Raw genomic sequence first — 14,686 nt, forward strand, 5'->3', positions numbered from 1 at the left:
AAATGTACGCAAGTACAAGCAGCCTAAAAGTATTAATCACACATGGGATGAAGATCAGAAAGGACAATTTCTTAATTTATTGGCTTCTGCCTCCACCTCGGATACATCCGCTGTACACCAACCTGATACGGATGAGCTTAGTATAGCTTCTATGTCTTCCGATGGGCCTGGGGGGATCGATGTCTTGGGCGGATGCAGGATTGACGCGGGGGAGTCTCACGGGGCGCCAGTGGAGGTCTCCAGGGTTGTGTCCCTGGAGAATTCTATTGCCAACTCCGATGATGATGCTCCTGAGGAACCTGTTTTGGCCCCGGATGTGGATTCTACTGTGGACCTGGCGGGGGATCCTGGGATTCCGACTTTAGGTCGCCTTTCTCCATCATTTCTCTCTTTTGAGACCTTTCAACGTTTTTTACAGTCGAGAAGCTCCAACTCAGCCCCAGGGTTGGATCAAATATCCTATGAGCATTTAAGAAGTCTGTCTCACTCGGCGCTTGTGGCTTTCTTCGATATCCTGTGTAGTGTTTGGTCAAGTGGCAAAATTCCAGATGACTGGAGGAATATTAAAATCTCGCCAATCCCAAAACAGGGAAAGGACCCCACCAAGTTAGAAAATTACAGGCCAATCTCTCTTCTTTCGGTGCCTCTTAAATGCCTTGAATCAATGTTGAAGGAATTAACTCAAAGTTTTCTCGAAGCAAATCACGTGTTCCCTGCCCGGTCATATGCGTTTAGACCGGGCCACTCTACTTCCATGTGTATTAACGACCTAATCAATACGGTCTATGCGTTAAAATCGAGGGGTTTCCAAGTGTTAGGTTTCTGTGTCGATGTTGAAAAGGCCTATGACTGTGTGAGGGCGGATATATTGAAATCAAAACTGGATGACCTGGGGGTGAATGGCGCGATTACCTCGTGGATTGTAGATTTCCTCCACAGGAGGAATCTCGTCCTTGGTTCTCGCGTCGTCTCCGTCAGCGGTGGTCTAGCTCAGGGAAGTGCGTTAAGCCCAATTCTTTTTAATGCATACACAATTTCATTACATGCTATTCAGTCTGATAATTGCATTTTATTCCAATACGCAGATGATTTCTTTCTGTTGGTTTACCATAGGGACTTTGAATCCGCCAGATGCATTTTGGATTCGAAGATTGATGAATTCGCTGCTCGGTGCGGGGAGATTAACCTTCGCTTTAATATTAGTAAAACGTCTGCAGTCCATTTTAATAGGAGAGTTCGAAACCTGAATCTGGTTCAGAACGGAGTTGGTATTGAGCAGGTAAACAAAATTAAGTACTTAGGCTACTTTGTGGCATCCAATAACTCCGCAAAGGAACATGTTCAAAATGTCCTTTCAGAGGTAGAAAAGAAAAACAGGTATTTAAATATCTTAGGTGGTTGTAACAGGGGCATAGATCCACGTAAATCCCTGCGCCTTTACAGGGCATGTGTTAGGTCCAAGTTAGAATATGCATCTGCGGCCCTTGCCAATGCTGACAAAGGTTCCGTTAATAAAATTAAGACCTCGATCAACAACTGTTTGAGAAAATCTCTTGGCTTAATAAGATCAACGCCGGTCCCATGTCTCTACCACTTGTCGGCAGAGCTACCTCCAAATTATAGATTTTGTCTCACGGCAGCAAAAGAATTGGTGAAGTCCTATGCATATAAGCGACCTATTGTAAATACCCTCGGGAATCTGTCCCATCTTATTAACACTGGCATTTTTAGAGTACACACAAAATTCAAAGATATTCTCCAAAAAGTCGGGAAAACTTCCCCATTAGGAACGGGTACCCAGATTATAGTGGTTGATGACGTGTTTTTCAAGGGAATAGTTACAAAGAAGGCTGACGCGGATTCTTTGATAATTGGGCAATTATATAATGAAAAAATAAATCAGTTAAAAAACAAAGGTTTTGAAATTTTCTTCACAGATGGTTCCGTTTTTTCCGACTTCTCTGGCTCGGCCTTTATTCATGAAGGCCCTGGTATTGTGTTCTCGTATTTCGGGGACCTGGCATTGTCCTCAATGTCGGCTGAACTTATAGCAATAGTCAAAGCACTTGAATATGCAGCTAACAATCAAATTCGAAAATTAGCCATTCTTTGTGACTGTCTTAGTGGTCTTGTAGCAATAAAAAACAATCAGAGGGGAAATTATCTTGTTGACAGAATTAATTGGCTAGCTTCGGAACACTTTGAGGAGATTGAATTGCATCATATCCCGGGGCACTGTAGTATCCCACTTAATGAAACAGTTGATCAAGCCGCAAGAATGGCGAGAGAGATTGGCTCGCAGATTGAGACACCCTTGACTATCTCTGACGCAATTAACCATATAACTCACGACCTGTGGATAGAATGGGCAAATGAGTATAAAGAAAGAGGATTGTCCGGCTCCTCCCATTACTTCACAATCTTCCCTGAAGTCACCAAACGACCATGGTTCCACAATACCACATCTACCCCTTTGGATACAAAAACACTCAACAGAGTTGTCACAAACCACGCCTTTTGCAATGCCACCTTGGAAAGAATGAAAGCAGTTCCTTCTGCCCTCTGTGAAACTTGTTGCACTGAGGAAAATGTCGACCATATCCTATTTCAGTGCCATCGCTTCTCGTCGGAAAGAAATTCTAATCACTATATGCGGAGCTCAAGATCCACTGTGGATTTCATCAACAAACATGGGATTAAAAATCTTCCTGTCATTGCTGAATTTTTGCACAAGATCAAATTTAACTTGTAAACACCTGCTCTAAACATTAACGACCTAGCGGAACCCTCCCGATTGCTTGTTGTGGCGTTATCTGGAAATTGGCCAAGTTTAAACTTTTTAAAACCAAAAAAAAATCATTACAGCGTTCACATATCGGTTAACTCTATAAAATGAAAAGTTGAGAAATCTGATGATATATACTGTTTCTAAAATTCCTTTAATAGTATAATTTCAAATATATATCAACTATCTTTATTATTCAGAAATGTTATTATAAGTATGATTCTCAAAAAGTGTAGATAATCTATAAGCACCGAGCGACTCATTTAATGATAAAAGTACTTTACTTTATGGCACTAAAACATTATTGTATAGCATAGCATGGAGTTTTCGTGCATTGTTTAAAATAAATGACGATGGATTCGTCATTTGAAATATGCATTTTGCAAGGTCCGCAGGGAAGAAATTTAAAATTTGTGGAATGAATCAGTTTATATTTGTCTTCCTACCAATGTTGTAAAATTCATCTTTAAAAAAATGGGGTTTAGAATACATGTTTAAAAATATTAAACATATTGTCACACATTTTGCATACGGCATAACAAACCACAAATATGAAAAAATGTAATAAATAAGTTGATATGGCCTACTTTGAATAATTGTACCATGTTCATTGTTTTTTTCGAGAATTAACGTTAAAAACTGCCAACGCATACTGAAGCTGGTTATTTTATTGATATAATATCAATCGCCTCATAAATTATTCCCCAAAGACATAAAATTCATTAACCTTGTGAATAAACCCTGCAGTTAAAAAAAAAGAAATGTGTTTTCAAAAGAGTACCAAACAGTTTTAAATAAATTTCAGCCAGTATATATCTATATATTTCATCCCACTTAAACGAACACACCCTGTAAAAATAATCACGGCGGTAACAAATCTATATCCGGCTATGTACTGTGATGACCTTGTTTTTTTCAAAGGTCATATCCCAATTGATGGTAGGACCGACTAGAACATTATTCCTATCTCATATTTCAGTTAGAGGTGATATTCGTGCTGCCTGTCGAAGATTGTTCACTGCAAATATGGCTGGAAAATACAAGATTGTTATGGTCAGACATGGAGAGTCGGAGTGGAATTTAAAAAACCAATTCTGTGGATGGTTTGATTCAGATTTAAGCGAAAACGGTAAGAACAGAAGAAAACATTATGAAATGGACAGATATGTATTGTATCATAAGGAGAAATGCATAGTGGAATACGCTTTCAAAAGCGTTTATTAAATGAAAAGTGAAGGTATTCATGGAAAGTTTTTAACAATTATAGGTAAAAAGGAAGCCGAAGCTGCAGGGGAAGCTGTTAAAGCAGCTGGTCTTAAGTTCGATGTCGCCCATACATCTGTACTGAAGCGAGCTCAAATTACTCTTAATACAATTTTGGCTAAAAGTGGCCAAAGTGACATACCTGTTTTTAAGACATGGCGTCTTAACGAACGTCATTATGGCGGTCTGACTGGATTAAATAAGGCCGAAACTGCAGCAAAATATGGAGAAGATCAGGTTAAAATCTGGCGCCGCAGCTTCGATACTCCCCCACCACCGATGGAACCTGGACATCCTTACTATGATGCCATTGTCAATGATCCTCGTTATGCTAACGAGCCCAAAAAGGAAGAATTTCCAATGTTTGAATCGTTGAAGCTCACAATTGAACGTACTTTGCCCTATTGGAACGATGTCATTATTCCTCAACTTAAGGAGGGAAAAACCGTCATGATTGCTGCCCATGGTAACAGCTTGCGTGGTATTGTTAAACATTTAGACAGTAAGTGCTTGCATTTTTCCCGAGAGATTTCAATATGATGACACATTCTTTTGAATTATAGATATGTCTGAGGATGCTATTATGGGCCTGAACTTGCCCACAGGCATTCCATTTGTTTACGAACTGGACGAGAACTTTAAACCTGTTGTATCTATGAAATTCCTGGGAGATGAAGAGACGGTAAAAAAAGCTATCGAGGCCGTTGCAGCACAGGGTAAAGCTAAGTAAAAAATCGAAAGATGGCATTTAGTTGTGTATAATGAGCTATGTATTGTATTTTTTTCGAAATGTAAGAGGATAGTCCATAATAACGTAATACGTTGTACCTCTGTTGTAGGCAAATTCGAACATATGAATGTATACATTGTTAAATACGTAGATTGTATTTAATGTAGAAAAATAAAAAAAAAACATATGTTGCTTAAATTGTTCTCTGGTAGTATCATTTTGTTCAAGGAAACGAAAACGTTAATATTTGTTGGACATGTTCGGGAATTCATAAGAGACGCACTTGTTGTACTGGATTTCATTAATCTAGTGGACTTAAATTGTCAATTCTATTGAATATATGTAAAATAAATCATCGAAAAGTAGGTTAACTCGGTAAAACTTACTCTCTGAAACTTACCGAGTAAATGTTACTGGGAAAATAACCAGCTAAATGTGAATATATTATAAACATTACGTTGTATGGGATTCATTTCCTTATTTCGAATGTTTAACCACAAAAACTCGATAACATTTTATTCTGTAACTGCATTCTTATTGGATAATAATACAGTCGAGTACGCTTGTAACGACACCGGTTATAACGAACTTTTTTATAGCGAACACATTTCCTGGTCCCGAAGTTTCAAGACATATTTTTCGTACAAATCTTTACTCTTATCGCGAACTAACGAACTTTCTTTATAATGACCTATTTATTCGGTCCTAACATTCAATTGTCATATATTTTGATTTGGTTATAACGAACTTTCTACAAATATACGTAATACTAACGATGAAAATGCTCACAAATGTTAATTCATATTATTTTGTTTTTGCGAAATAGTCAGACTGAATTCCAGTTTATAGTTTTTATAAAAAAAAAACTATTTATTAGTGAGGAAAGTATGGCATTGTCCACCAAGGCGTAAGGTAGAGAAGACTGTAGTTTACCACCTTAACCCTTTCAGGGTCAAAAAATTTTTTGTCGGAAAAAAAAATGTTGTATTTAAGATCATATAAAGGCGCAGAGTTTAAAAAATAGCAATTTTCATTTTAACCCTCGGTCAGGTTCGTCTGTCTTTAATCAAAAAGAAAAAACATCTATAGTAGAAAAATCGCAAAGAAAGAGAGTACTTTGAAATGTCGAGAGTTCTTTGAAATGTCGAAAGACTAGGCATGATGAATTTGAAAATAAAATAAAGAATAAGGGAAGCAGGTTAGAAATTGTTAAACATGACCGCAAAACCTTCCAATTTCTAAATGATTATACCCATATTTTTTCTGATAAGCCTATGTTTTGTCTTACCTTCGATATTACCAACTTTGTCCCTGCTAGTTCACACCAGTAAATCTCACATATACACAAAAGGTTCATTGGCATGACGTATAGTGTGTGGGGCCTTTTACTGCCGAATTAACAGGGGGAACAATATTACAGTCCATATCGAGTTGTTTCGATCGGGCGGACATTTCGATCGATCGAAATGTCCGCTAAAAAATAAAAAGAGGTGTCGAAAACAGAAAAAACAAAAAATGAATACCAGCAAGGGATGAATTTATAACAGAATAAACCACTTTTGTTGTTTTCAAATAGGTTATTTTTAGAAAAAAATAAAATTTGAACTTACTACTTTCTAATTAAGAGGAATCTCAAAAAAAAAAAAAAAAAAAAAAATAAGAGTGAGCTGTAAAAAGCTGCATTGCTATAAAATAATAATACATATAAATAACATTCATGAAGAGTTTCCCAGTTACAAATAACAAGTAACTTTTGAATGCCTCCGAGCAAATCTCGTCGAATAAATGATATGATAGTTAATAATACAACTGAAGAAGATAAAAAATACAAATGTATCCATATTTTATTACTTAATTTTTGAATGATTTTTAAAATAATGCCATAATAAAAGTTTGATTTAATTTGACTTTAATTATATTTTTGACATTGTACAGGCATAAGCAATTTGTAACCACGAATAAACTATTGCAGAAAGTTGATATTAAAAAATGTCTGGGTTTATATTTTTTAGTTCAAAATATACAATAAACCCGCCAAAAATTTAAAAATGTCCATTTATAGATATGTTATAAGTGTTTGTGGCCAATATGCCTGTGTGTTTGGATCACAGTGATATGACGACAGTGGTAACCTACCGTACGAGGTTTCTGACCCCCCTGGACGGAGGTATGCTACCTGCTGAAGAAATGAACAGCATTGGTACTCCTTTTCGAATCATAGGATGATAAATTTCCAGATTACCACCTCCAGAGAAAAACAGAAACCTTACTGGAACTCTCGGAAGACAAACTGGGATAAGATCAATGCTAACACAGCATCCCCATTCATAATGATATCAGAACGGTCGAGAAATGCACAAAAAGAATAGAATATTTAACAACAGATTTGTGGTATTTAAAAATCAAATTCAGAATACACTTACATGCCGTATAAACACGACAGTATACTATATTCAACACTACAGGTGACTATTGTAGTTAAAACCTTTAGCTTCCTTTAACTAAATGTCTAATATCAAAAAAACAAATCCTACACACCGTCAGCGTGGGTGGTGGTGCACTGCTCTTCGCAATGGCAACACATTTGTGCCAATTTATTAACCCAGCTATTGTTATCAATGCACCACTAGGTATACATATGTCTGCAACACAGAGCAAAGACATGCGCACATGAACACATAAACACAAGCAGTTACATACAATTTTTGTTTTTGTTTCACATGTTTCATGAATGTATTTTTGTTCGAGATATGTCTGTTTGTTATTATGTGGCTTAGGCTTAGTTATGGAATATGGAAACATCAATAGTTTATAAATTATATTCGTAATACATTTATTATTATTTATTATCCTTTAAAATTATAGTTATGATTTCGTACGTGTCTATTTATTATTAATTTTAGGTCTGTCCAACAAGAATAAAGCGTAGTTTTCGAGTACAACACATAATTGTATGTTTGCATGGAAATGTGAGTGCGGCAGTGTGTAGATACAACAATGCAACAAACATCGTTAACCTACATCAGAAGTCGAGCATTATGAGATGAGCGATATGGTTCACTTTCACTGCAAGATTCGTTTGTTACTTATGTTAGTTGGAAATCCAAGAGAGCTTCTTGTTGGGCAGACGTGATCGAAAATTACATTTTTAAATGATGTATGTATAAATGGTCGAAAATGTATATGGCATTTTCGTACAAAAATGAGAAAATATACAACAAAAAGTACTTGACATCGATTAATACTTAAATATGTTTTGAATATCAATATGCGGTTGGTTTTTATTTTTATTGAGCCCAAATTGGGAGTTACAATTTGAATTTGTTTTCAAGATTGACTTTTATTACTCGGTATTTTTGCAATACGTTTTCTCTGCTTATTAAAAAATGTTGAACACCAATTAGTTTAATATTTTACTTTGCTTAATTGTTAATGATTACATATTACAAAATATAGTAGTTTTCACTTTGCCCGGGCAGAGGAGTTATTACTCGGCTGACATGATGTTGTGGACTTGTTCTAGTTTGTAGGCAAGACGCTGCTTCTGGGAGAACTCGTCCTCCTCCAATGTGACGGCCAATTGTTCATTATATTTGACCACATAGGTGTAGAGTTCGTGCAGAGCGCAATTCGTGTTGAACTCGGATGTGTGAAGGCGCGACTCCTCGGCCAGCATGGCGTTCATATCCTGATCGGATATCGGCGGCATTTCTCGAATGTCGTGGTAGTAGCGATCAACCCATTTGCGATATTCGGGAATGTCTTTTGCGTAGAGCAGCTTTGAGCTGGGCGAATCCTTGCCCAACCTGTGATCGGATGTGGAGCATGAGTCCATGAACGTTTGTGCGACAACGGATAGACATGAATCGACAATATTCGATTTGTGTATGTCAAAAACGAAATTAGGATTTTTTATGAGATTCACCCAGAAACGTAGTGGTAAACTATTGCTTTTCCAAGTGTGCACAACCTCGGGATCAGTGATGCCATGCAAGAGGGCTTGGTCATCAAGGAAGTCGAACATGTACTTAATAGCTAATGGCAATGCGGAACCACGATGGGCTGTACTGAAAATTGTTTCGAAAAGATCATCGACAAACTTTTGCAATGTGCCTTTGGTGGCCAGAAGGCGAGTCAAGTAGATTTCGGAAACTAGTTTGTTGACACGTTCACCCTCCTTCTGGACATCGTTGTCGTGATGTTTAACCAGATGCCAGTACTTAATGCCATTTTCGTGCATGTCATTATTGAGGGGACTGCCAGCCCTGCTAAATGTTGGCGAAGATGATGTGTATTTGGAGAGATTTAAGGTTTCGTATTTATGCGATTTTTCGTTCTTGTCTGACAAAATAGAGAAGTTATAAATAGAACTTTGCTTGGGAACTAAGCTGAGTGCAGCGCCATCTGGGACATTGTAATGTTGGAGCGTGTTTAGTTTCTTCCACTCGTTTTCGGTCTTGGAAGTGGTATCTTCATCGTACAGAATTACACGACCGGTAGCCCCAGTACGCCATTCTAGATCCAAGTCGTCCTTTCTTGGTTTTTGACTAGCCGGTATGTTCCGATAAATCGTGTCCAAGCACTTCTCTTTAACTTGTCCTATGGTGTCGCAATCTAAAACTTTGACTGGCACGTTCTCAGTGTGCGTTGGCAACATCTCCACATTGTTGCAAAATATTGGTTGCTGTATTATGCTGGCATAGACCGTCATGGGTCTGAAATCAATAAGCTGTCGAATAAGTTTCTCCTCACTCAGCGAGTACCGAGCTTCATATGTACATGCGTCCACTGGGCCCTTGTCTACTTGACCTTTGACAGCACGGAAGAGCATGTACAGCGGCTCCCCAGCACACTCCTTTAGAAATTTGTACAGAAGGAAAGTGAACCATGCGCTCAACATTTTTTCAGCAACACTCTCCGTCCTCCTTAATAACAGCTTTGGGTGGCTCTTTCCCTCAATACACTTTTCAATCAAATCGCTCAACAGTGTTTTCAAAATATCCGTGCAGTACTCCAACTTCGATTGTAAGGTAACCATAATCAGCGACGCAACATTGACCCGTTCTCTCATCGAGAAATATCGGTTGGATTCAAGGGTTCTAATAAACAGTAACAAGAATGTCTTATTCATGATTAGCTTACCGAATAGCCGCAAACCGTTTTCCTTGCGCAACAACTCGGGCCGTTCCCATTGGAGAACAATGTGATCCTCGTGATTCGGAAACAAGATTTTCATGGCATAAGTACAATAGTCGAGGAACGGTATACCGCCTGATGTTAGGTCTCCCGTGAGATCTGTCATTTCTGTTTGCAATTCGGCAAATGCTTCTTTGCATTCTGCTGCCACTCGTAACTCCAAAATGTCCATTTGTTCCTGCATGTTTCTAAGAACCCGATTCGACTCCGATGTCTTCTTCTTGTAAGCAACCAATAGTGCTACGAATATCAAAAGCAGAAGTACGACTCCGGATACAACGACAACAAAGGCATTTTTGCCCAAATCGTCCATGATATTCGGCGAGGCATAGCTTAATACTCCAATTCGATACTCTAGCGAGCGTCCAATGCGCACCACTACCTCCGGGCCAGAGCTGTCCTTGCTATCTGGACCACTGTCATCGTCCGAGTCGTAATTGTCACCGCCAAACGGTTCTAGTGGAGGACGACACGTCAGTTGCTGCCGCGACAACGATGTTATATTGCACAATTTTTTACCAATAAAAACTTTTACATCGCTTTCGCTACACGCCCGATCTAAATGGCGACCGTTAATTGTCAAATATTCGCTCTTATAGTACTTGACACGTTCTTCAAAGTTGTAATAGACTGGGTTGGGATACAATTCATAATAGTTGTTATGTTTGGCTGAAAGGTTCTGTACTTGTAAAACATGGTCCATTAAGAACCCGTATTCTAACTTCTGAGGATTCTCGGAGTCCAACATATCATCGGGACTGGTCTCTACAGTGGGTGAATCGCAAATCATTTCCGTTGACGATTTAACTAGACATTGGCTGAGAAACGTTTTATTTTTGTAGATCACATACATACTCGGCGCCTGTATATAATTGAAATGGGTACCGATGACAGTTATTTCAGTGCCGCCCGCCGGTATTCCTTTTGGAACTTTTATTTGGCCACCTGTGGTGCCGGAATATACTTGCTCAACGGTGGGATCAAGCACATATTTGAAATTATATTCGTTAAATTCTCTTGGTCCGTTATCGAAGACCATTTTCAGGCGCCCTTCTATGATGCCGGGCGACGACGATGTACTACAAATAGCCTGATTTTCATCCACGCTGAGAATCTCACATGGCAAATGATCATTGATGAATGCTTGTATGCGTGACCCTGAATTTAAATATTTACCGATTATTCGTATCTGAGTTCCACCAGACACCGGCCCATGTCTGGGGCTAAATGATGATATCTTCGGATCAACGAATTCATAGTCCTCCTTGGATTCTCCACGATAGTCCCCGATTTGTACAACAATGCGACCACTACGATACATTTGCTCCCCTGGACTGTCCACTATGCAAACAATTTCCTTCGTATCCACGTAAAATTTTTCAAAGGGCGAGCAGTTTATTCCCGCTATGCGTACTCCCGAGTAAATATCGGAAAATTTCTTACCTAAGTTTATGCCTCGGATGGTTATGTTGGTACCACCTTCCCAGGGTCCAGTTTTTGGCGAAAAGTAATGTATTTCAGGATTGGGACAAGTTTCCATTCGATTCAACCAGTCGGTTTTGCCTTCGTTGTTGTTCTTATTACACTGCTCTTCGACCTCGCATGTGTTGGTGGAAGAGCACCAACCGCAGTTGTACTTCTGTGCCAGTGCTAAACACATGCCACAGCTGTCGGCCATATCGCGGCATCTGTATATGACAACATGTATGTCGTGCGGGTTGTCCAGTGGCTTCGAACCACCCCAAATAACGGCAAATGTAGCCGTTAAATTCGGTGAGCGAGATGTATATTGGAATTCCATACTATCACAGTATATTGTATCGCCCAACAGTTGAGCATTTAAACTAGTGACGCGTCCTTCGATGTTAAATTGACACACAAATCGCGTTTGCACGATGAACTGGCCGATTATATGCACCTTGACTTTAATGGATTTGCTGGTGCCTGCTGCTACAAGGATTTCGCTTCCATCACCTGTAGCATTTATGGTTGGACAAAAACCAGGTCCAGACCTGTAGCTGGGACCGATACGACTGACGCCAGTTACAAGGATATCGTTACGGCAATTCTCAGCGGTATCGTGTGTACAACGATGTGCTTCAACACACCAATCACAAGGGAATTCTGAAGAAACACAACGAGTACACGACGAGTGTGTACTACAGTCGAAGAATGTGAAATCTGTCGATACCAAATCCGGACCGTTTCGTGTGCGCACCGATAATTTGGCCGTAAAATGGTGTTTTCCCTGCCCAATCTGTGGCAACATATCCGTTCGTGGTGTTGTGCAGTTTACACCGTTTCTTTTCTTTGTGGCGTTTGTGAACAGAGCCTTGTCTTCCGTGGTAAATGCACACACCAAGTTTTCCTTAAGTTGTGGCAAGTGGTCAATAATTAGTTCCAATGTCCGTGCAGTGGTCCTTTGCAATTGATGGGGCATTACGCTCGTTATTGTGGTACATTTTCCCGTCTTGTAATTGATCCAATAAAGTGGATCATTGACATCATCTTGACAGGTAGATCGTGGCGAACACTTATTTTCCAATGAACACCAACCACAATATGGGTCGTGTGCCCCCAAACACTCGCCGCATGTTCTGTAGCCACTGCAATCGTATACTTTGACCTTTGCCACCTGCGATCTGGACATGACATACAAATGCATATTTTGATTGTCAAATAGCATGTCTTTGAGAATCGGAGAACCAACTGAAATGGGTATCTCGGCATATTCATTGGCTACAGTGTTGGATTCAACAACTATTTTCTTCAAATACCCATTACCAGTTCCAATGAAGACAACTGTGTAACCGCTGGAGCTCGTTGCCGCAATCGAAGTTAAATAGTCCTTAAACGTCAATACGGGTACAGCAGTAATTGGCTGATCGCCTCCAAGTGGAGAATTGACGTCGAGGCCACAAAAGTCTTCTCCAATAGTTTGAAGTTTTGTTGGCACGCACGGCATATTGGGAGAGATGAAATCGAGACCTCTAGAGCCAACACCATTAAAGCACGATTTAATGTTCTGCATAAATTTTCGACGTATAGCTTTCAATGAGTATATACAAAGTGCAGAGTTATCAGTTGATTGGTTCCCACGTCCCTCGGAAAAGACAGCATACAGGACGTCATCCTGTGGTGTCACTGATAAACTTTCAGCCAAGTCCGAACTCGGCTTATCCAAATAGGCTGCTTGTACCAAGTTGTACTTGGTGCCGCCTTGGTCTGTGCTAATACAGTTGACTGGAATTTCAGTGTAAGAGTAGTAATTTGAATCCTCTTGGCAGATACGGACAAGTTTTGTGATGTATTCCTTGGGATTCGAGTGATGATTGTGCTTCAGCTGTGTAGTTAAAAAATATGAAAACTTCTCCGAACTAAACCCGTATACATATGTGACCAAATATCCTTCGCGGGCATACGAATTGATAAATGTTCTGGTGCCAGTTGTCACGGCCGACGATGCTATTTGGAACATATTTTTCTTCTCCAACGATCGCGAAGCTACAGCCGGTATTTCACTGCGATAAGGGGAATTATTCGTATACGTGACGCCCACATACATTACATTAGTCAGGGGATGTTGGGGTGGTCCAGGGGCGATAAATGCTACAGTGGATGAGTTGGCATCGTTTGCCACAACAGCATCTTGCACTTCCTGCTCAATTATGGACACATTCTGCAAGTTGTGAACGGTGCAATTTCCTTGGAATAAACTGCCGCATACGATCAGACGTGAAGTGGCGCGATCAATAAGCAGAACTTTGTTGTAGTTATCGGTGGGTTTACGTTTCGCATGCGCAGGACAATCTAATATCGAACACTCTACCGAATCGTTTTTTGGGCCGGTCTTCACGCTCTCGTGTATCTCCAAATCGGGCGATAGTTGATACAGGTTATTTACACCACCCACGTATACACGCCCCGTCACAGTATCTACAACCAAGTGATTCAATTGGGTATCGAATTTAACTTTTTTCGTAATAAAGTTGTTAACAGTTTTATTCGCGTTCTCTGTGGCTGTGAGTGAGCCACTCGGCGTTGATGAAGAGTCACCGAAGTTGTTTGTTTTATTTTCTAAATTAAACGGCAGTGATTGGTTGGACGATGAATGACTCGATGTATTACTTGGATCTTCATATGTTAACGCGGCCGACTCGAACTCTTTGTATGCAGCACTGTCGAACAGTTCGACAATACTGCTGCTCGCCCCCACCAAAGCTGGGGACTGAGCCAGTGATTTTGGTTTCCCTACTGTGGAACTTGATAATCTATTGTAAGTTTCTATGCTGGTGGAGACATGTTGTGCAAGCAATGTCAATATTATAATGGTGTGACAGGATGTATAAACCAGCTTCATGTTTTCATGCAACAGACTGATTTCCTCAGTCACATATATTATTTGGGTTTACGTTGATTGGTGCTGTTCGCCTATTTTCGGACACTTAATGCTTTAGGGATTGTGTTGTACTGATATGAATGATTCGTTTCACGATTATGTCAAAGAACGCAATATATTTGTAAAAATCTGCTCGTGAAAAAAAGGACTTCATTAATATCTGTACGTGTGTATGTATTACTTTGACTGTCTTACCCATATCTATCGTTGTCGCTTAATGCAGCTATGGCGAAGCATTTTATCTATATGTATGCTTTTTTTCTTTCTTTTCGGATCAATGACACATTTCCTTTCTGTATAAAGTTTTATTTCA

The 14,686-nt window shown here is 39.5% G+C and overlaps 2 protein-coding genes across 2 annotated transcripts; one reads left to right on the forward strand and one right to left on the reverse strand.

Moving 5' to 3' along the window:
• Positions 1-3,697: 3,697 nt before the first annotated feature.
• Positions 3,698-4,782, forward strand: LOC133325319 (phosphoglycerate mutase 2). The gene is made up of 3 exons (XM_061534104.1): positions 3,698-3,914; positions 4,053-4,550; positions 4,612-4,782. The coding sequence occupies exons 1-3, from the start codon at positions 3,722-3,724 to the stop codon at positions 4,776-4,778; spliced, it is 858 nt and encodes a 285-aa protein (XP_061390088.1). The 5' UTR covers positions 3,698-3,721; the 3' UTR covers positions 4,779-4,782.
• Positions 4,783-8,052: 3,270 nt separating this feature from the next.
• On the reverse strand, positions 8,053-14,334 carry LOC133325324 (plexin-A4). The gene has a single exon (XM_061534109.1). It carries the CDS (start codon positions 14,332-14,334, stop codon positions 8,266-8,268), a length of 6,069 nt encoding a protein of 2,022 aa, XP_061390093.1. The 3' UTR covers positions 8,053-8,265.
• Between the last annotated feature and the right edge of the window lie 352 nt (positions 14,335-14,686).

This window comes from Musca vetustissima, unplaced genomic scaffold (assembly GCF_032173495.1).
Source record: "Musca vetustissima isolate MV318-11 ecotype Yass unplaced genomic scaffold, APGP_CSIRO_Mvet_v1 utg470, whole genome shotgun sequence".
Taxonomy (NCBI): domain Eukaryota; kingdom Metazoa; phylum Arthropoda; class Insecta; order Diptera; family Muscidae; genus Musca; species Musca vetustissima.

Coding starts and splice junctions, on each gene's coding strand:
- LOC133325319 (XM_061534104.1), top strand. CDS start 3,722: ATGGTAGGACCGACTAGAACATTATTCCTATCTCATATTTCAGTTAGA. Junction 3,915..4,052: donor TTCAGATTTAAGCGAAAACG/GTAAGAACAGAA, acceptor TAACAATTATAG/GTAAAAAGGAAGCCGAAGCT. Junction 4,551..4,611: donor TATTGTTAAACATTTAGACA/GTAAGTGCTTGC, acceptor TTTGAATTATAG/ATATGTCTGAGGATGCTATT.
- LOC133325324 (XM_061534109.1), bottom strand. CDS start 14,334: ATGAAGCTGGTTTATACATCCTGTCACACCATTATAATATTGACATTG.